This window comes from Triticum urartu, chromosome 3A (genome assembly GCF_056163025.1).
Source record: "Triticum urartu cultivar PI428250 chromosome 3A, HENAU_Tu73, whole genome shotgun sequence".
Lineage (NCBI taxonomy): Eukaryota > Viridiplantae > Streptophyta > Magnoliopsida > Poales > Poaceae > Triticum > Triticum urartu.
In genome coordinates, this window is record NC_141875.1 from 583,852,423 (window position 1) to 583,875,597 (window position 23,175).

Below are 23,175 nucleotides of genomic sequence, written 5' to 3' on the forward strand. Positions count from 1 at the left end.
CATCAAATTCTTTAGACATATCATCGAGCTCTTTATTCATATAATTCATGAAACTTTTTTGTTCCTTAAGCTCATTTCTAAAGAAATTATTATGCTCAAATTGCAAAACCATAAACTTCCTGACGTTGTTTTCGATCTCCTCTAACCTTTTAAGGTGAAGATCACCAAATCTAGGTAGAGCCATCGCGACAAACAAGCAATCCAACACACGAGCAAACAAAAAGCAAACGGGCAAAAAGAGGCAAATAGAGAAAGAGAGGGAGGAGAGAGAGAGGGCGAATAAAACGGCAAGGGTGAAGTGGGGAGAGGAAAACGAGAGGCAAATGGCAAATAATGTAATGTGGGATATAGGGATTGTGATGGGTACTTGGTATGTTGACTTTAGCACAGACTCCCCGGCAACGGCGCCAGAAATTCTTCTTGCTACCTCTTGAGCACTGCGTTGGATTTCCCCGAAGAGGAGAGGATGATGCAGCAAAGTAGCATAAGTATTTCCCTCAGTTTTTGAGAACCAAGGTATCAATCTAGTAGGAGGCTACGCGTGAGTCCCTCGTACCTACACAAAAACAATAGCTCAACGCAACCAACGCGCTTAGGGGTTGTCAATCCCTTCACGGTCACTTACGAAAGTGAGATCTGATAGAGATGATAAATATTTTTTTTTGATATTTTTGGTATAGAGATGCAAAGTGAAAAGTAAAAGGCAAAGTAAAAAGCAAAGAAATAATAAAGTGATGGAGATTGATATGATGAGAAAGAGACCCGGGGGGCATAGGTTTCACTAGTGGCTTCTCTCAAGAGCATAAGTATTCTACGGTGGGTGAACAAATTACTGTTGAGCAATTGACAGAATTGAGCATAGTTATGAGAATATCTAGGTATGATCATGTATATAGGCATCACGTCCGAGACAAGTAGACCGACTCCTGCCTGCATCTACTACTATTACTCCACTCATCGACCGCTATCCAGCATGCATCTAGAGTATTAAGTAAGAAACAGAGTAACACCTTAAGCAAGATGACATGATGTAGAGGGATAGTTTCATGCAATATGATAAAAACCCCATCTTGTTATCCTCGATGGCAACAATATAATACGTGCCTTGCCGCCCTTTCTGTCACTGGGAAAGGACAGCGCAAGATTGAACCCAAAGCTAAGCACTTCTCCCATGGCAAGAAAAACCAATCTAGTAGGCCAAACCAAACTGATAATTCGAAGAGACTTACAAAGATAACCAATCATACATAAAAGAATTCAGAGAAGATTCAAATATTATTCATAGATAGACTTGATCATAAACCCATAATTCATCGGTCTCAACAAACACACCGCAAAAAGAAGATTACATAGAATAGATCTCCATGAGAGAGGGGGAGAATATTGTATTGAGATCCAAAAAGAGAAAAGAAGCCATCTAGCTACTAACTATGGACCCGTAGGTCTGAAGTAAACTACTCACACTTCATCGGAGGGGCTTGGATGATGATGTAGAAGCCCTCCATGATCGATTCCCCTTCCGGCGGAGCTCCGGAACAGGCCCCATGATGGGATCTCATGGATACAGAAAGTTGCGGCGGTGGAATTAGGTTTTTGGCTCCGTCCCCGATCGTTTGGGGGTACATAGGTATATATAGGAGGAATGAGTACGTCGGTGGAGCTTCGAGGGGCCCACGAGGCAGGGGGCGCGCCCTAGGGGGGAGCGCCTTCCACCCTCGTGACCACCTCGTGGCTTTCTTGACGGAGGGTCCAAGTCTCCTGGATCTTATCTGATGAGAAAATCATGTTTCCAAAGATTTCATTCCGTTTGGACTCCGTTTGATATTCTGTTTCTCTGAAACACTGAAATAGGCAAAAAACAACAATTCTGGGCTGGGCCTCCGGTTAATAGATTAGTCCCAAAAATAATATAAAAGTGGAAAATAAAGCCCAATATGGTCCAAAACAGTAGATAATATAGCATGGAGCAATCAAAAATTATAGATACGTTGGAGACGTATCATGGCCCTTTGCGGCGGCAGAGACAAATCTTTGTTGCCTTGTTTGGCCCTTCGGTGGCAGTCAGAGATCACAATACTCGCACGGTGGTGCCCCTCCTCCCATGGCCTTAGTAGGTTAGCTGGTGTAGGTGTAGCGGCGGTCGTTGGCAACGGCGAGGTGTGTTCTTGCCCACTAGTTGTTTGTAATGCCCTCGATGCGGCTATATCTCCCACGTGTCGAAGCACGACTTAGAGGCATAACCGCATTGAAAGCAATGTCGCAAGTGAGGTAATCTTCACACAACCCATGTAATACATAAGGGAAAGAGTTACATAGTTGGCTTACAATCGCCACTTCACACAATTACATGAATAAAGCATTACATCATCCAAATACAATCAAGGCCCGACTACGGAGCCAAAATAAAAGAACAACCCCAAATGCGACACGGTCCCCGATCGACCCCAACTGGGCTCCACTACTGATCAACTAGAACGAAACAACATAAAGGACAAGATCTTCAAAGAGCTCCTCCTTGATCTTAGTTGCGTCACCTGCTCGGTAACATCGGCACCTGCAAACTGGTTTTGGAAGTATCTGTGAGTCACGGGGACTCAGCAATCTCACACCCTCGCGATCAAGACTATTTAAGCTTATGGGTAAGGTAAAGGTATGAGGTGGAGCTGCAGCAAGCGACTAGCATATATGGTGGCTAACATACGCAAAAGAGAGCGAGAAGAGAAGGCAAAAGCACGGTCGAACAACTATGATCAAGAAGTGATCCTAGAACAAACTACGTCAAGCATAACTCCAACACCGTGTTCACTTACCGGACTCCGCCAGAAAGAGACCATCACGGCTACACACGCGGTTGATGCATTTTAATTAAGATCAACTTTAGGTTTTCTACAACCGGATATTAACAAATTCCCATCTGCCCATAACCACGGGCACGGCTTTCGAAAGTTCAAATCCCTGCAGGGGTGTCCCAACTTAGGCCATCACAAGATCTCACGGTTAATGAATTAATAGACCTCCCGAGACATTCCGATCAGACTCGGTATCCCGGTTCTACAAGACATTTCGACAGGGTAAAACTAAACCAGCAACACCGCCCGAATGTGCCGACAAATCCCGATAGGAGCTGCACATATCTCTTTCTCAGGGCACACCGGATCGTCCAAACTTCCGGTAGGCCAGCCCAGAGTTGCCCCTGGTGGCCACCGGTAGCTGACAAGTTGGACCAACACTCAGAGGAGCACTGGCCCAGGGGGGTTAAAATAATGATGACCCTTGAGTCCGCGAAACCCAAGGGAAAAAGAGGCTAGGTGACGAATGGTAAAACCAATGTTGGGCATTGCTGGAGGAGTTTAACTTAAGGCGAACTGTTAAGGGGTTCCCATAATAGCCCAACCGCGTAAGGAACGCAAAATCCGGGAACATAACACCGATATGACGGAAACTAGGGCGGCAAGAGTGGAACAAAACACCAGGCATAAGACCGAGCCCTCCACCCTTTACCAGTATATAGATGCATTAATTAAATAAGATATATTGTGATATCCCAACAAGTAAACATGTTCCAACAAGGAACAACATCTCCATGTTCCAACAAGGAACAAACTTCAATCTTCACCTGCAACTAACAACGCTATAAGAGGGGCTGAGCAAAGCGGTAACATAGCCAAACAACGGTTTGCTAGGACATGGTGGGTTAGAGGCTTGGTTGAACAATATGGGAGGCATGATAAGCAAGTGGTAGGTATCGCAGCATAGGCATAGCAAAAGAGCGAGCAACTAGCAAGCAAAGATAGAAGTGATTTCGAGGGTATGGTCATCTTGCCTGAAATCCCGCAAGGAAGAAGAACGAGTCCATGAAGAAGACAAACGGACGTAGTCGAACGAATCCTCACAACCCGACGTTATCGAAACCAACCCGAAGAAGCAACACCGGAAAGAAGCAAACAACATAGTAAACAACCACCACATAAGCATGGCACGATGCGCAAACAAGTATGATGCATGTCCGGTTTAAATATGCATGGCATGGAAAAGTGCACAAGCAATTCTACAAATTAAGTGGAGCTCAATATGCAACTCCGTTGCATATTGACGAAACACCACATTAATTATTTAGTTCACTCCTGGTTAGGTACTCAACAATATTAAAGGTTGGTTAACATGGCAAGAGGTGAAGCATAACAAAACTATGCCATCTAAACAATTTAAATGGGGCCGGATATAACCAACAACAAATCCGGTAGATCCCCATATGCATTTAGCAATTTAATGCAAACAACAATTAAACCAACTTGAAGTTGTTAACATGATGCGGATGACATGTTCAACATTATGCAATTTTAATGAAAATGTTGATAAGAGCATTATGAAGCATTTGTCACCGTGGTGGAAAGAAAGGGAGTGCCACGGCAACGATAACGGTTCTGGTAACTCGATTGAGATACCGATGCAAAGGAGAAGTGTGCGGATGCGTGCAAAAGATGGTGGGGTGATCCTGGTAACCAGGTCCCCACGAGTTAGCGGTAGAAGAGGAGGACCGAGCAAGTGACAACTCGGACACGGTGCAAACATAGGGTGCAACTCATACATCGCAAGCATTCGTTCACGGACATCGTCTCGAGGTTATACCTTCGAAGCGTGCAAGCGGGATAGTTCTCGTTCGGTGCAAATTAGAGGAAGTAGACGTTCTCGCGACGGCGGTAGTGGTTCTCGCGATCTCAGCGACGGTAGAGGTACATGTTTATCGTTGCATGAGTTTCCGTATACGTTCATGTCATCGGTGTCGTGGTACTTGGGGTCTTCGGACTTTCCAGTCCCGTTCTTGCGACGGTAGTCGTTCACGTTCATTTCAGAGAGGTACTTGATGACTCCAACGTCTTCGGGGTGACGGTAGTTGTACATGATCCACGAGACGTCGATCGTTCGGGGTCCGACTTGCGGGTCTTGCCGACATGAAGCGTTTTTGTGTAGACGAACTCGGCGCATCCGAAGGGTCACACTTGTCGTCGTGGGAACTTGGTGAATCCGAGGTCTTCGAGGTCGACGGTAGTTGTACATCTCATAGTGGAACTTGACGGATCCGAGGACTCCGGCGTAGTGGTACACACACGTAGATGAACTTGACGGGTCGTCGTCATCCTGGTACTTGGCGTCCTCTTGGTCTCGACAGAGATGAAACAGAATGTAGCGGTTGTGGTACATGGCGTCCAGGGGGCTTCGCGGGTCATCTCGGTACTTGGTGATCTTGATCGGGGCAGCAAAAGGTAATCGAACTTGGCGGACGCAAGCAGCAGCGTGGGGCTGGCAGAGGCGACAGGGTGGAGCAGCATCGGACGGCGAGGTGGATGTGCTACTGGTGCCCCGTGGAGGCAGCAAGGTCAGGGAGGCGCAGCAGCGAAGCAAGGCTCGCGAGCAGAGGAGGAAATCGCGGCGTTGGTCATGGACATCTTGCGGCGACCGGACGCGGGGAGGCACTGCCTCGGGCGACGAGGTAGCTCGAGGAGGACATCGGGAAGGGAGGTGCACGGCCGGAGGGAGCCGGAGCAACGGACGGCAAGAGGAACCGAGTGCGCGGGAGGTTTCCTGAACGCCTGCTCGAGCGTGGGATCGAGCAAAGGGAAGGGATCCGGCGCGCTGCTGTTGATGGAAAGGGCGCAACGACGGCGAGGAGGCCAATTGGGCTCCAGCGTGGTCCACTTCTCCGGCGAGGGTGGATTGCGTGGTCTGGCGCTGGGTGCACGCGGATGCGAGAGGGAGAGGACCGAAAGCTCGGCGGCGCTCCAGGGAAAGAGATCGAGGGAGAGAAAGAGGAGCGATGCGGGAGTATGCGGCGGGCACGGGAACGAAGGGATGGGCTAGGGTTACCACGGGGGCGCGACTGGGCTACAGATGGGCCTCAGAGTCCTCAGCGCAAATGGGCCGGCGTGGCAGAACTAGGCCCAAGAGGCTGGGCTTCTCTCTCTTATTCCCTTTATATTTAATGCGTAAACAGAAATAAAGAGAAAAGTATAGAGGGTTTGGGGTTGAAGTAGGGATGGAGGTACATATTTCTGGAAACCATGAAATATGCCCGATTTAAACAAATTAGTTTGGAAATTTTTACAGACTATAAATTTAAACATGTTCGAATTTAATTCAAACTTGTATGAATTTATAACCTAACCAAACTGAAATCAAATGGGCTTAAATTTTATAGGATGGCCCTACATAATAGATATGATTTATGGGCACAAGATGAACATTAATGGAGAAAGTAAAATTGCAACTCAATTGCAATTTAACTTAAAAGGTCGAAACGGAAGGGTAGGAGGATGAGTCGGGTAAGGGAAGAGTTGAAGTGTAGTGCAATTGTGTTATGGGTGATTCCAAGTTAATGGAATATTTTAATATAGCTCCCTAAATATTAGGATGATATGTTATAAAGAGAATCACCATGTGAATTCCCTCAGTTTAAATGGATCAAAGATCCATGCAATTTATTTAGTTGAGTTTTAAAACGGGTTGCATGATGACATGATGCAATGCACATGATGCAATGATGAATGCAATGAACTAGACAAAACACACAACGAAAACCCGGAAACCCTGGAAGGCATCTGAAGCTCCGGTCTTGGGGCGTTACATTGTTGCCTTAGAGATGTTCTTCTTTGCACCTTGTATCCCTTTTTCCGCTTTCTCCCTTTGTGTATGTTGCTTCCATGTAATCCTGGCCAGTTGATGGCATTGTTAATTTAAAATCGGACTAGGTTCTAGCTCTTCTCGGGCTCGGCCGACGCCTTTTCTCTAAAAAAATTTAAATGAGAGGAAAGATGGAGACTAACAAAAAGCACAATAAAAAGGAGGCTAATGAAATGGATATTGACACCACTGTGACGTATATTTTATTGGTACCTCATAGACCATGCCAGCTAAAACCAAATCATTAGAAACTAGTCTCCCAGACCACATTAAGGTAACATCCAAAGCACTTCAAAATTTATCTCATGGAGTTACGTTTGGAGAGTTTGGCACCGAATGCAAATTTGAACTAAATATCCTAACTCCCGATACAAACTTCCTCATTGCATACAGCCAGTATCGCGCTTCACAAAAATCTACTCTAGCAATTATTTCGTAGTGACCAAACTAATGTTTGACATGCATATACTTATTTGTTTATGGTAGTTTATCTCGTTCTCAGCATTGACTTAATCACATGGAAACAAGAAAACCTTTAACGTGTTTTTGGAGCATCAAACCACATAATACGATTTGTAGGTTAGTTTCAATGGTGCAGCCACATTTTACATGTTTAGCCTGTCAAATCGATACACATATGTGGTCAGTCTTACATATTTGTTGATTTTGTCCAAATGTAAGTCTATCAACGCGCCATATTCTCCTATGATGGCTCCAACTATGGTTTAATGGGCAATATAGTGAAGACAAAAGGTGGACATGGTGAGGCCTCCTTCATCTGGGATGAGAGGAGGATGATCATTGCATTTCATTCTTCTCAATGTTACCTAGTCTAAAGGAAAGTAAGCTAATGAACCCAAGTCGCCTATCAAAAAAGGTGCACGTGGTTGGGACGCGGATAAAATGGCTCCAGAGCTCATCTATTCCCTCGAGCGAACAGTAAAATAAAAAATACTAGATTTTTTTAAAAAAATTCTGATTTTTTAGCATGGAAGATGTTCGAGTGCGTGATATTCGTGCCAAATTTGGTGGCGTTTGGACATTTGAGTAGCTCTAAAAAACAAATTCGAGGTCTATGAGAAAGTTTACTGTTTGGATCATTTTTTTGCTAATAGCTACTCAGATGTCCAAACACCACAAAATTTGACACAAACATCACACACTCGAACATCTTCCATCCATTTTCCCAAATTATTTTTAGTTTTCTAGTATTTTTTTACTGTTCACCAAGATCAGACGAGCTCGGGCTTAGACTTGGATATTCACACGCGATGGCTCATACTCTTATGTTTGGTGCAATTGGTCTATTTAAGTAAGAAATGTAAGGATTTCTTTGATTATGTTCGTTTTGCATATATCTCTCACAGTCGGTCCACTTAACATCATCATCATTCATTAAACACCTAAAAGAGCAAAATGAGGCTAGACTACACTCTAAGGTAGTTGGGAGCAATGTTATCGATGGCTATTAAATGAGAGGAAAGATGACGACTAACAGAAAGCGCAATAAAAATGAGGCTAATGAAATGGATGTCGACACCATTGTGACATATATTTTATTGGTACCACATAGACCATGCCAGGTAAAACCAAATCATTAGAAACTAGTCCCCAAGAGCACATTAAAGTAACATCCAAAGCACTTTAAAACTTATCTAGATGGAGATATGTTTGGAGAGTTTGGTACCGAATGCAAATTTAAACTAAATATCCAAACTTCCAATACAAACTCCCTCGTTTAACCCCCCCCCCCCCCCCCCCCTTATCAAACACTACTACGTACACATCAACTCTCTTTATTGCCTCCCCGAACTCTTTTTATAATCATATATCACTGGGCACTATATATAGACGCCAAGGACTTTCATTTTTATTATTGAATGGAAACTTGATGCACATAAACAGACTACACGTTATTTGATTTAGCTTAACATTGATTGATAAGCTTAGCACATGCATCCGATTTTTTGCTTTTAACATGTACACTCACATCTTTTAGCATTGATGCTAAACAATTTCTCTCATCTTTAGTGTCTGCTCAACATCTAGACCACACGGATGCTTTTATATGTTTGTGGAGTAACCCGTGGTTTTGTCGTCGAGTGTATCACACACAACCTTTCATAAAGTTTCAGGGGTGCAAAACAAAGTTATTCCCAGTTTTCAACAGAAAAATGGAAATATTGGAGGACCAATTCGCAACAAATGGAGAGCCCCTCCTCGCACACTTGAGCTCGTTTTCTTGGCCTCCCCCCACCAGCAACCCACCGCACCAAACGCCGCCTCCTCCCCGCCGCTCTCCCGCCATGAAGCAGCTCCACAAGTCCCCCACCCACGCCCCGTCGCCGGCGCACGCGCCGGCGTCCAAGATCTCCAAGCCCGCGCGCCCCGGGCCGCGCACCTGGGTCGGCTACCTCCTCCGCGAGCAGCGGCTCCTCTTCGTCCTCCTCGGCGCGCTCATCGCCACCTCCTTCTTCCTCCTCCGCCCCTACCTCTTCTCCCTGTCGGCCTCCAACCCCACCGAGCGCAGCCCCATCTTCTCCTTCGTCGGCCACTCGTCCGACCCCCGCGGCGTCCCCACGGGCTTCCGCCCGCCGCCTCGCCGCGTCGTCGTCACCGGCGGGGCGGGCTTCGTGGGCAGCCACCTCGTCGACAGGCTGCTGGAGCAGGGGGACAGCGTGATCGTGGTGGACAACTTCTTCACCGGGAGGAAGGAGAACGTCGCGCACCACCTGCGGAACCCCAGGTTCGAGCTGCTCCGCCACGACGTCGTCGAGCCCATCCTTCTCGAGGTCGACCGGATCTACCACCTCGCGTGCCCCGCATCGCCCGTGCACTACAAGTACAACCCCATCAAGACGATCATATCCTTCTCGACGCCTGGATCTATACATACTGTTTGATTTGCTTACATTGAAAGCGACTCGATTTCGATCTTCTTTTTGTGCGGTTGGTGGGAGGTATGCTTGATGCAGATCGGGCACAATAGTGATGGTTGTGGCCCGGATCAAGCGCACGCGGTGGTTGTTTGGCTGTTTTGCTTGGATTTAGGAGCGCTCTGTTTCATTAATTTACCACTTTTTGCATAGAAAACCTACATTTGCAATAGGGCGATCTCGAACAGATAATTGTCTATTATGATGCAACTATCTGTTTTCTCAGATTTGACTGCCTTAGACGATCAGTTGTGAGAGTTCTCTTATTGTGCTTCAGTGATATACAGTATAATTTGTCCTCTTAACAATTAGCACAAGACAAATGTCATGGGAACCTTGAATATGTTGGGTCTGGCAAAGCGAATCGGTGCAAGGTTCTTGTTGACTAGCACAAGTGAAGTTTATGGTGACCCACTTGAGCATCCGCAGAAGGAGACTTATTGGGGGCATGTTAATCCTATAGGTACTGCATTATTAGTTTATACCACTTCATTGTGCTCACTGCTCAGCGCCTAATATTACTTCCAGAGGATTAAACCCTTGCCTTTTTCAGGTGTTAGGAGTTGTTATGACGAGGGCAAAAGAACAGCAGAGACTTTGACTATGGACTACCATCGTGGTGGTGGTGTTGCGGTAATTATCTAGTTATATCTACTCCGTCTCTTTGACCGGGTTTATGTTATAATTAGGAAAATACTAATCCCTCGATCCAAAATAAGTGTTGCAGTTTTGAACCAGGGTTAGTTCAAAACTGCGACACTTATAATGGATCACAGGTAGTATTTTGTATGCTCTTAGACCTGTAAGATTTTCCTTTGCATTCACTTAGCTGGCAAAGTGTGAACTAGTGAAAGCATTATCCAATCATCTTTAGTTACCATAATTGATGTGTCCCATTTCAGTTATTTAGAAGTGAAAATATCTAGGTCTGTGCAACTCATTCATTAAATTTTGTTCGAATCCTATAATTATTCATGAGACAATAAATAATTAAAATGCTGTTTACATTAACATGCTCTATGTTTTAGTGTCTTGGCACAATGCATGTGACCACACTGTCTTAATTGTAGCTAAATCTCTACAAACTTTTGCTAACTGGCATAAATGCAGGTACGAATTGCTCGTATTTTCAATACATATGGCCCTCGTATGTGCCTGGATGATGGCCGCGTGGTTAGCAATTTTGTTGCACAGGTCTGTTAGCCACATATCATGTATTACTAGTTTTTAGCTGCACCATTCGCTGAAGCCCTGACCTATATGTCTCATGGGTATCCTTGCAGGCACTGCGCAAACATCCAATGACAGTATATGGTGATGGAAAACAAACTCGAAGTTTTCAGTATGTTTCTGATCTGGTAAGCACTGTGCAATATTCTTGTTGTGCATTGATTGTCTCATGTGTTCATATATACTCTTAGTTGCAATTCTTTTTCTCTGTTGTTCCATGTTATAATTTCTCAGAGTAACATTTTCTTTTGTAGTTTAGCTGTATACTCGATGAACTTGGATGAAACAAAATGTTTTGTCCGTAGAAACTTCTTGTGCTTTTTGTTTGACCAATAGTATTCAGTCCCACACCTTCACAGAAACACTTTCAAATAACTAACATAAACTGAGGCCAAGGAAATTAGCTGTTGATAGGTTTGTTCGCAGGTAAAAAAATAGCTTCAGTATTTTTGTCTGTTGCATCTACTTTTCCCCTTTGCATACAAATATCAAATGTTTTTTCATCATATCACCTGCTTGCTTATCTTTATTAGATGAATGCAGATCAATGGCTACACAGACCTTTTGATTTCTCTTATCAAGTCTTAAGTTTGTCATGATATTTCCATCCATGTCTTTTAGGTTGCTGGATTGATGGCTCTGATGGAGAGTGAACATATTGGCCCTTTCAATCTGGGAAACCCAGGAGAGTTCACCATGTTGGAACTTGCAGAGGTCTGTACAAGAGTGTTTTTAGATACTTTTTTTTAATCTAAAATGGTTCGTAGTAAATGAATATCCTGCCTTTTTCCAGGTTGTGAAGGAAACAATTGACCCAATGTCGACAATTGAATTCAAGCCCAACACAGCCGATGATCCCCATATGAGAAAGCCCGATATTACCAAGGCCAAGCAACTGCTAGGTTGGGAGCCAAAGGTATCTCTGAAGGAAGGCCTTCCCTTGATGGTGACAGATTTCCGCAAAAGGATCTTGGATGAGTAATCAAGGCAACAGTGAGATGAATCTATTTGGTTCTGAATGCTGCGAATATAGGCAAACGTGCTTCACCAACTGGATCCGTTCAGTACAATTCTGTGTTTGTATAACGACCTTGTAGAATCATTTAAATTTGTTTTCGTCTTGGTGAGACTGGACAGAAGTAACCAATGGTTTTTTGTCCACATGTGGAACTATAGAAGTGCAGTGAAAGATAGGTGAAGAGATTGTATTTCAGGAGCTATTGGGTTCAGTTTTGGACTTCCAGTTAACTCCTAACTGTAAAATGAATACTTGATATGAGTGAAATGTAATGGGATGAGATTGCATATATATCCTGTTCAGTTAAGTCTTGTTCCTTCGGTGTGTGTTGAACTGTCAATCTACAAGTTTCACTTGTCGAAAACTCTGAAGCTTCTTGCGGAGAAGTTGATTTGCAGAATGGTATGTGAGACTTCACAGCCTTCACAGCCTTCACTTGAGGCGCACACTGAAACTGAGAGTCCTGCTGAAGCTGTCATTTCCCCTTGTTTCAGGTACATCTGCTGCTCTAATAACAGCGAAACCGGTGGCGCTGTCATACCTCCCCGTCCCTCCGACCACCGCGACATGGGACTCCTCCTGACCGTTGTGATGGATTCCGAAGAACCTGATGCTGTCTTCCGCGCCATCGCCGGTGAACAGGGCCTTCACTGCAACTATATGGTTGCTGTTATCATCCAAGCTGGTGACAAGAACGCCCTGCAGCTTCCCAGCCAAGGGCAGCCCAAACTCTCTCTTTCCATGGAACTGCTCGTCGATGACGGTCACCGTGCCGGGGCGGAGCGCCCCAGGCCGCGTCAAGGTGCGTAGCCAGCTGCCGGGGTGGCCGATCGGGCCTTGGCTGGTGAAGGCCGGGTGTTTCGAGGAAGGGGTGCCGCCGGCGTTTGGTGGTGCAGCTCCATTGGTGTAGAGCGTTATGGTCTGGCCGGAGCCGTGGGGAGGGGGCGGGGGGCTGTGGCCTGCCGGACGGCGGCTGGACGCCGTGTTTACAGTGCTTAGTAGGAGCGTGAGAGCAATGCAGGCTCCGGTGAGGATGTGGGCACGATCTTGTGGTTGCATCTTGCTCAGTCGTGAGGTTACGGGCGTTTCCTGTGTGATTTGCTTATGTAGCGCAGTGTGGAGTTGGTTCACAAAGGCAAACTGCTCCATTTGGCTCTGCAACGAACCAGCAGCTCCATTTGGCTCTGCAACGAACCAGCAGCTCCATTTGGCTCTGCAACGAACCAGCAGCCCCATTTGGTTCACAAAGACCATGGATGCTAATTCATGACCAGACGCTGTCCCCCACTTTGACGATCTGTGACCTTGGATGTAGTATCAGATAGTGATTCCTTCGTGGAAGAATTAGAATTTCCTGGATCATTCCTCAGGTTAAGATGAAATCAGGTTGTTGGTCATGTGAGCTCAAGAGCGTATTGGCGATTGAAAAGTACTGTAGGATTAGAGCATTTCTGTCCACTCCAACAAGGCTTATAACTCACTAAAAAATCAGTTTGAGGAGTTAAGCTACTTCTTGCCCTTCCCCCAAAATCTATAAGGGCAACTCCAACGCAGGTCACCTATCGAACATCATCAAATATCCACGGATACATCTGACGTGTTCACAGACAACTGACCGAGCGGAGGGCGTCCAACCGGAGTCACCAAATGTTCGCCTCTTGTCCAACATCCTTCCTTCGACAAATTTATCGAGATCAATAGTAATTCAACCATACATTTAAATAGTTGTAAACAAATGCAATTAAACCAAAATGCATGGGATGTACAAGTTTTTCACATCCATGATCCATCGATACCATAAGCCCCCATTCTGGCTGACCGTGCCAAATAACTCAATTTTTAGCCTCCTTTTCACCCTCCTTTTATGCAAAGCGTTTATACATGGTAGCCGTAATCAGGTCCGCACCTTCACCTAGCCACGCTTTTGCACTTGTTTATATGTGTCAGCATACTTGTTGACCTCCAATTAAATGGTGTACCATTGATGGCCTAGTGACTTCGGATTGCGGTCATGGATGACTTCATCTTGTAGGGGCGGGGTCGTAGTGCTTTTTGCTCATGAAACCTACCCTGCACACTTTGCCAAAAAGCCGAGCTCTCTTCCTCAGTGCCTTGAAATGCATCAATGATGGTGTAATTTTTGACCCATTTTAGAGCTCATTTGCTGCATAGAAACTCATTATATCATGTTCCATCGAGCCACTTTCATGTCCGTTATGCATGATTTTCAGTTTGCACTCATTTTATTGTGAGCATTGCACAGTCTATTTTTTCTTAGTTTTCTGTATTTGTTGTGTTTGTAGATGATTTGGAACTCCCATGGACTAAGCACGATAAAAGGACCAAGGTTGGGATCAATACGGAGGAATTACAAGCACCAAATTGAAGATCCAATATTAGGAGGTTATTGGGCTTCTCGATACATATCCAACGAGCCCAAAATGCCCAAATCAAAGTTTGTACGAGGAATGGTGACCGAATTACTAAACTCCATGCTCAGCCTCAAGAGCGAAAGACAGTGCGTGGTATGACCATGCATGACAGTACCGACATTCACTTGAGCCGTCATGGGCAACGGGAATAGCCTTAACTTCCGTGATTCTTCACCGATTTTGCCCCATTTGTTCCTACAACATTCTGGCACATCAAGGAAGGTATTGGGCGATGTTTAGTCTCATGTAGAGCTCTTGGATGAAAATAAAGAAGTTGTATCCATGGAGGAGACCAATGGAGGCCTGCTATTTATACATGTCCAACGTTAGCCACCGACAATAATCATCATCATCGTCATATTGATTTCTCCCGCATTGGAGCCTTCATCCACGTAACATCAAGAGGCATTGGGGGGGGGGGGGGAGGGGGGGCAAGTGACGGTGTCCTGGATTAGGGGGTCCCAGCCTACCCGGACTAGTACATGGGCCGAACCGCCAGTCCATCGAGGAGGAGAGACTTCAGAGGCCTTTAATCTGCCTCGACCGAAGACTTGGAGTGCACTTCAAGTATATATGTTAGATTCGGCATGTAATCCCTAGATGGCAGCCGACCATGTGTAACCCTAGATACCCCTGGTGCCTATATAAGACGGAGGGTTTAGTCCGTAGAGATCATTCTTTCATCATCATCATCATACTCCTAGGATTTAGACCATAACTCATGATCTCGGGGTAGATCAACTATGTACCTCGATACACCCATAATATAAGCAAGAGCAGGATGTAGGGTTTTACCACCTTAAAGAGGGCCCAAACCTAGGTAAAAGCTTGGTGTCCTCTGTCTCTTGTTACCCATCGATCCGATCTCATAGCTCGGGCCCCCTACCCGAGGTCTGCCGGTTTTGACACTGGGGCCAAGCCTCATCTCCATCCATTGCAACCTTGAATGAAGGTCATGAAGGAAGCGAGTGAAGAATCCGCCATTGTCGGGCGCGGTCATGCGCGTCGCCGCCGCCGCGTCGTCACCTCCATCAGCACCACTTATTCGTCCTTTACCATCATGGCAAAAATAAAAACGAAAGAAAATAAAAAGAAAAACAAAAGCAAATAAAAAGCAAAAGTGTTGGAACAAACCAACATGAGTGTTTCCGAGCTTAGCGAGCTGAAGTACAACCTCATTACAATTTATTCAAATACCACCACATCTTGATGTAGACGTGGTAGTGACCTCCCCCAAGCTTAAGCTTTTGCAAGCCCAAATTGGTGAAATCATTGTGGCGGTTGGTCAGGAGCCCATCCTTAGCTCCAGTTATAGAAGCCGGTGTTCATGTAGGCCGACGTGTCCTGAAGGGACTCGGTGAGGTTACTCATGTCATTGGAGCCCGGGAGACTGTAGAGGTTTGTGTAGGTGGTGTAGGCTTCTTGTTGTGGTTGCTCCTCATAGGGTTGCTCCTCTTCTTCACCGGGGGCAAGTTCTTCTCCATCTACTTGTTCAGGTTTTGAGACTTGATGTCTACTATGCAACTTTCTTCTTGTAGACTCTGTTGGGCCTCCAAGCGCAGAGTTTTGTAGGACAACAGAAAATTTCCCTCAAGTGGATGACCAAAGGTTTATCAATCCGTGGGAGGTGTAGGATGAAGATTGTCTCTCTCAGGCAACCCTGCAATCAAATACAAGAAATATCTTGTGTCCCCAACACACCCAATACAATGGTAACTTGTATAGGTGCACTAGTTCGGCAAAGAGATGATGATACAAGTGTAGTATGGATAGTAGATATAGGTTTTTGTAATCCAAAGAAATAAAAACAGCAAGATAGCAAGTGACAAAAGTGAGCACAAACGGTATCGCAATGCTTGAAAACAAGGTCTAGGATTCATACTTTCACTAGTGTAATCTCTCAACAGTGCTAACATAATTGAATCATATAACCATCCCTCAACATGCGATAAAGAATCACTCGAAAGTTCTTATCAATACCAGAGAACAGAAGATGAAATTATTGTAGGTAGCAAACCACCTCAAAGTTATCATTTTCGATCAATCTATTGAGCCATCCCTATAAGTGTCACAAACAACCCAAGAGTTCATACTAAAATAACACCATATGATGCACATCAATCAACTCTAATGTCACCTAGATACTCTAATGTCGTCACAAGTATCCGTGAGTTAATTATCCGACATGCATCAAATAATTTTAGATTCATAATATTCAATCCAACACAAAGAACTTCCAAGAGTACCCCAATGTTTCTATTAGAGAAAGTGGGACAAAAACGTGTATCAACATATGTGCCTAGATCACCCCATTGTCACCTGGGGAATCCGTAAGTTTATTATCAAAACATACATCAAGTGACTCAATAGGATACCCCATTGTCACCACGGGTATCCACATGCAATACATACGTCAAGTGTTCCCAAATCCAAAATATTCAATCTGATAGTAATGACACCTCAAAGGGAAAGACTCAATTCATCACAACAAGATAGAGAGGGAAGAACACCATATGATCCAACTATATTAACAAAGCTCGTGGTACATCAAGATCATGCTGAATCAAGAACACGAGAGAGAGACAGAGATCAAACACATAGCTACTGGTACATACCCTCAGCCCCGAGGATGAACAACTCCCTCCTCGTCATGGAGACCACGGGATGATGAAGATGTCCTCCGGTGATGATTTCCCCCTCCGGTAGGGTGCTGGAAAAGGCCTCCATATGGGATCTCTTCAGAACAAAAGCTTGCAGTCGCGGAGTCGAAGTTCTAGGTTTATTTCTGGGGTTTCTCTATTTATAAAAAATTCAGCGTTGGAATCACACGAAAAGGAGTTATGAGGGCCCCACAAGGCAACAACACATGGCCAACCCCCAGGGCGCGCCGGGTTGCCTTGTCATCGCCTTGCGGGTCTTCTGGTCCTCCCACAAAGCTTCAGGGGTCTCTTATTGAAAGAACATGTGGTGCCCCTGAAAGGATCGAGAAGAGGTGTCTAGAGGGGGGTGATTAGACACTAAGTACCAAATTTGCAGTTTTTAATTTCTTTAAGTTGAAGTGGAGTTTTGGCACACGTTTAACAGACACAATACATATCAAGCAAGCATGCAAAGAGTAAATGAGTAGCGGAAAGTAAAGCATGCAACTTGCAAGAATGTAAAGGGAAGGGTTTGGAGAATTCAAACGCAATTGGAGACACGGATGTTTTTGTCATGGTTCCGATAGGTGGTGCTATCGTACATCCACGTTGATGGAGACTTCAACCCACAAAGGGTAACGGTTGCGCGAGTCCACGGAGAGCTCCACCCACGAAGGGTCCACGAAGAAGCAACCTTGTCTATCCCATCATGGCCATCGCCCACGAAGGACTTGCCTCACTAGCAGTAGATCTTCACGAAGTAGGCGATCTCCTTGCCCTTACAAACTCCTTGGTTCAACTCCACAATCTTGTCGGAGGCTCCCAAGTGACACCTAGCCAATATAGGAGACACCACTCTCCAAGAAGTAACAAATGGTGTGTTGATGATGAACTCCTTGCTCTTGTGCTTCAAATGATAGTCTCCCCAACACTCAACTCTCTCTCACAGGATATGGATTTGGTGGAAAGAAGATTTGAGTGGAAAGCAATTTGGGGAAGTCTAGAGATCAAGATTCATATGGTGGGAATGGAATATCTTGGCCTCAACACATGAATAGGTGGTTCTCTCTTAGAAAATGTGTATTGGAAGTGTAGGTATGTTCTGATGGCTCTCTCCACGAATGAAGAGTGGGTGGAGGGATATATATAGCCTCCACACAAAATCTAACCGTTACACACAACTTGCCAATCTTGGTGGGACCGAATTGATAAACTCGGTCGGACCGATTCAGCAAATCTAGTGACCGTTAGGGTTTTCGGTGGGACAGACTGGATCAACTCGGTAGGACCAATGTGCTAGGGTTAGGGTAAATCCAAAAACTTGGTTTGACCGATTACTCAAACTCGGTGGGACCGATTTGGGTAATAAGTGAAACAGAGAGTTGGCCAAAGCAAACTCGGTGGGGCCGATTGCATATCTCGGTGGGACCAAAATATTGCAATAGGTGACAGAGAGTTTGCAAGCCCATCTCGGTGAGACCGAGATCCCATCGGTGAGACCGAACTGATTAGGGTTTCTGTCAGTGGCTATGTCAACTGAACTCGGTGGCTCCGGATAGAAAGAATCGGTGGGGCCGAGTTGGATATTTGGTGTGGGACATATTTGCAAGTGAGAAGGTGGTTGAGGGCTTTGGAGCATATCACTAAGCACTTTGAGCAAGCAAGCCATTAAGCAACACCTCATCCCTTCTTAATAGTATTGGCTTTCCTATAGACTCAATGTGATCTTGGATCACTAAAATAGTAAATGTAGAGTCTTGAGCTTGGAGCTTGAGCCAATCCTTTGTCCTTAGCATTTTGAAGGGGTTCCACATCCTCTAGTCCATGCCACTTCATTGTTGAACTTATCTGAAACATACTAGGTAAAAGTGTTAGTCCAACAAGAGATATGTTGTCATTAATTACCAAAACCACCTAGGGAGCACTTGTGCTTTCAATCTCCCCCTTTTTGGTAATTGATGGCAACATACATCAAAGCTTTAGATAAAGATATAGAGAATAGCAAGTAAAGCTTTGGAAAGACATGTAACAAGCATAGGCTCCCCCTACATGTATGCAATCATGTGAATATGGAATATAGAAGCATGTGAGAGCATAACCATGACAGAGTAGCAAAGTGTTACACGTATCTTGGCTATATGCATCAAAGAAAATGATGAAAATATGAGAAATGTACCTTCATGCCCATGAGTCCTTCTTGCAAACAGTATGTACATCAGCAAGAATTTCTCATACACATGACTATGATGCATATACTTACCTTGTGGTCTTGAGTTGGCTAGGATGGAATGAGCCTGCGTAAACAAGGTTAGATAACACAAATGCACCCACTAGCTAGAGCAAACAAAAGAAACCACAAGAGTACCAAGACTGGGATGACATGTAGAGTGAGTACAGAGTACCACGATAGATATTGACATGTCCCCAAAGAGAAAGATATGCAATGAATTTAATTAATTTTTTCCCTTGGAAGTCTTGCTCCCCCTGAATCTAGCATGGGATACTGGGAGAAGATAGGGAACAGAAACATAGAGCTCAAAGAAACAAATGAACAGAGCTAATGCAAATGAGCACATATGAACATGTCTTTCCCCCAAGAAGACATGTGGCATCTCTCCTCTTGAACATCAAGCATCTGGGATCCTTGGAGATTACTCTTTTCTAGAGTATTCCCTCCCCCCTAGAGATCTCTCCCCCTAGAGATATGATTAAGATTTGATGTGATCTCTCTCTCTCTCCCCCTTTGACATCTATTTCCAAGAAGGGTCTTCTGGAATTTGTTGTGAATGTGTTCGGTCCTTGAATCACAGTACAAAGCATTAAGGTAAATGTGATGCTTGCAGAGGACAAGATTCATTGAGTGGAGCTGGATCAAGAATAAAACAGGAATAAATGGAAAAATGTTTTTCCTGTAGTGAAATCGGTGTCACCGAGTTGTATGCTTCGGTTGCTCCGAAAAGCTTCGGCTAGACCGGAGACATGAAACCGGTGGAACCGAGTTCATCACAGAGAAGAACACTTGTCACCTGAGCTCACTGGACAAATAAGATCTCACAAAGATTTGCAATGAATTGGATGCAGAAAATGCAGAACAAAAAGCAAAGAAAAGAAACTAAAAGATATAGATGAAGTTTTTTGTGGAAGGGGAAACAAATATGCATGAGACAAATGCAAGAACACAGAAAAGAACACAAGAGAACTTCATCTAGAGTTGGGCGGTGACAGAGTCACCTATGTTAGAGTACATTGACTTAGGAGTCAAGTGAGATCACTTGATCATAGGTCGTACTCATCATTTAAGCTCAAAATGGGGTTACCATTTTTCGTTTAAGTATCATGATGTATTCACATCTTGTCGAGTTGCTTTGACTCATGACTTGGAGTAAAGCTACTCTAAGATGGAATAACATACCTTGGGTGGCGGTGTTGATCTTGATCATGTAGTTGAACTTGTGTGGGTTGCTCAAGGTTGATGTAGCCCATCAAGAGTTGGGAGCACCCTTTGGATTTTGAGTTCATCTACCTACATGGGTTAGTTTTCGCAAGGAAGAGCACTTGTGTATCCAACATGACAATCATGAAACTCAACATAGAATTTGTCAAAGGATATGTTTGAAAGGTTTCGTGCTTCCTTGTCATCAACCACCATTGTGTAGAGACTTGGTGATGTAGAGATTGCTCAAGATGTGAGTGAGTTGCAATCTCATAGAATTAGATTCATCCAAGTACCTACAAGGGTTAGATAACATGCAAGATGCAAATTTTCAAGACATAAGATTACCATCATAGGAGAAATATCAAGTGATTAGTCATAAGCTCAAGTCTTGCATGTATCCAATGGAGTTCCTACTCCAAGTTTGAAGCATCAATGATGTTCAATTCACCTCTTAACCTGCAAAACACTTTCTCATCAAGTGGTTTAGTGAATATATCCGCTAATTGCTTATCAGTGCGAACATGCTTAAGGTTTATGTCACCCTTAGCAACGTGATCTCGAATGAAATGATGACGAACTTCAATATGCTTAGTTCGAGAGTGTTGCACGGGATTGTGAGCAATCTGATAGCACTTTCATTGTCACAAAGTAATGGAACATGTTTCACATATATCCCATAATCTTTAAGAGTTTGGGTCATCCAGAGTAATTGAGCACAACATGAACCAGCGGCAATGTATTCCGCTTCGGCGGTGGATAAGGATACCGAGTTTTGTTTCTTGGAAGACCAAGACACAAGAGATCTACCAAGGAATTGACAAGTACCCGAAGTAGACTTTCTATCAACCTTGTCACCGGCATAGTCCGAGTCAGAGTAGCCAACAAGATCAAAGGAAGCCCCCTTTGGATACCAAATGCCAAAATTTGGTGTATGTATTAAGTATCTCACTATCCTCTTCACGGCCTTAAGATGACATTCCTTAGGAGCATCTTGATATCGTGCACACATGCACACACTTAGCATGATATCGGGACGTGAAGCACATAGATATAATAATGAACCAATCATAGAGCGGTAAACTTTTTGATCAACCGGTTCACCATCTTTGGTCAAATCAAGATGTCCACTAGTAGGCATGGGTGTAGTCATACCTTTGCATCCTTGCATATTAAACTTCTTGAATAAGTCCTTGGTGTACTTCGTTTGAGAGACAAAGGTGCCTTCCTTAGTTTGCTTGATTTGCAAACCAAGAAAGAATTTTAGTTCACTCATCCTAGACATCTCAAACTTCTCCGACATTAGCTTCCCAAACTTTTCACTAATATGAGGGTTAGTTGATCCAAATATAATATCATCGACATAAATTTGGCATACAAATAGTTCTCCATTAACCCTTTTAGTAAAAAGAGTAGAATCAAATTTTCCAATTTCAAAGCCTTTTTCAATAAGGAACTTGGTCAAGCATTTATACCATGCTCTAGGAGCTTGTTTAAGACCATAAAGGGCTTTGTGAAGTTTGTAGACATGATTAGGTTTCTTAGGATTGACAAAGCCGGGAGGTTGCTTAACATAAACTTCCTCCTCAATTTCACCATTTAGAAAAGCACTTTTAATGTCCATTTGGTACAAAGTGATATCATGGTGATTAGCATAAGCAAGTAAGATGCGAATGGACTCAAGTCTAGCAACGGGAGCATATGTCTCACCATAGTCCATACCTTCGACTTGTGTGTAGCCTTGGGCGACGAGACGTGCTTTGTTGCGAACCACTTGTACATCTTCATCTTGCTTGTTGAGAAACACCCATTTGGTACCGATGATGTTGTGGTTGTTGTCGGGCTTCTTGACCAATGTCCACACTTGATTTCTCTCAAAGTTGTGTAGCTCTTCATGCATAGCATTTATCCAGTCCGGATCCTCCAATGCTTCTTCAACCTTCATAGGTTCAATTCTAGAGATGAATGAGTAATGTTCACAAAAGTTAGCCAAACAAGTTTTAGAGCAAGTGATTCTCCCGGTTTGGATATCATTGTAGATTTGCTCCATAGGATGATCTTTAGCAATTCTTGCTCGAACTCATGGAAGCTTTTGCTTGGGTCTTGGTTGAACATCTTCTTCATCTTGTTCTTCTTCTTGGCCTTCTTCATTGTTAGCATTGTCGTTCTCTTGTCGTGGTGGAGAAGGAGGTTGTTGACGTTCGTCTTGGTGCACTTCCTCGTTTTCTTCATCTTGGTGTGTCCCACTCGTGGATGCTTCTGTATCAACTCTGGTTCACCTTGTCGTGAGGTATAAGCTTCCACTTGGACGGACAAGGTACTCTCCTTTATCTCCATTGGACAAATTTTGCCAATAGACAAGTCTTGGATTGCTTCTGAGGGATCTTTGTCTCCTACGTAAATTGGCAATTGCTCTACTTGCGAGCCATTAGATTCATCAAACTTCACATCTACCGTTTCTTCAACCTTTCGGGTGAAATTGTTGTAGACGCGGTATGTGTGAGAGTTTGAGCCATAACCAAGTAGGAAACCTTCATGAGACTTAGAAGCAAATTTAGAACGATGATGCTTATCAAGAATGTGGCACTTTGAGCCGAATACTCGAAAGTATCCAACTTGGGGTTTGTTACCGGTGAGGAGCTCGTATGCCGTCTTGCCGAGTAGCTTGTGAAGATACAAGCGATTTGTTGCATGACAAGCTGTCTCAACCGCTTCCGCCCAAAAGTGTTTTGGCGTCTTGTACTCATCAAGCATCGTTCTTGCCATCTCGATAAGAGTCGGTTCTTCCTCTCAACGACTCCATTTTATT

At 44.3% G+C, this 23,175-nt stretch overlaps 2 protein-coding genes across 2 annotated transcripts; one reads left to right on the forward strand and one right to left on the reverse strand.

The window, feature by feature from the left end:
* The first annotated feature begins 8,837 nt into the window (after positions 1–8,837).
* On the forward strand, positions 8,838–12,169 carry LOC125545227 (UDP-glucuronic acid decarboxylase 1). Its single transcript, XM_048709117.2, has 7 exons — positions 8,838–9,542; positions 9,930–10,077; positions 10,168–10,247; positions 10,725–10,808; positions 10,898–10,972; positions 11,466–11,558; positions 11,638–12,169. Exons 1-7 carry the CDS (start codon positions 8,853–8,855, stop codon positions 11,824–11,826), a joined length of 1,359 nt encoding a protein of 452 aa, XP_048565074.2. The 5' UTR covers positions 8,838–8,852; the 3' UTR covers positions 11,827–12,169.
* Positions 12,121–13,216, reverse strand: LOC125547002 (dirigent protein 16-like). Its single transcript, XM_048711061.2, has one exon. It carries the CDS (start codon positions 13,114–13,116, stop codon positions 12,295–12,297), a length of 822 nt encoding a protein of 273 aa, XP_048567018.1. The 5' UTR covers positions 13,117–13,216; the 3' UTR covers positions 12,121–12,294.
* Between the last annotated feature and the right edge of the window lie 9,959 nt (positions 13,217–23,175).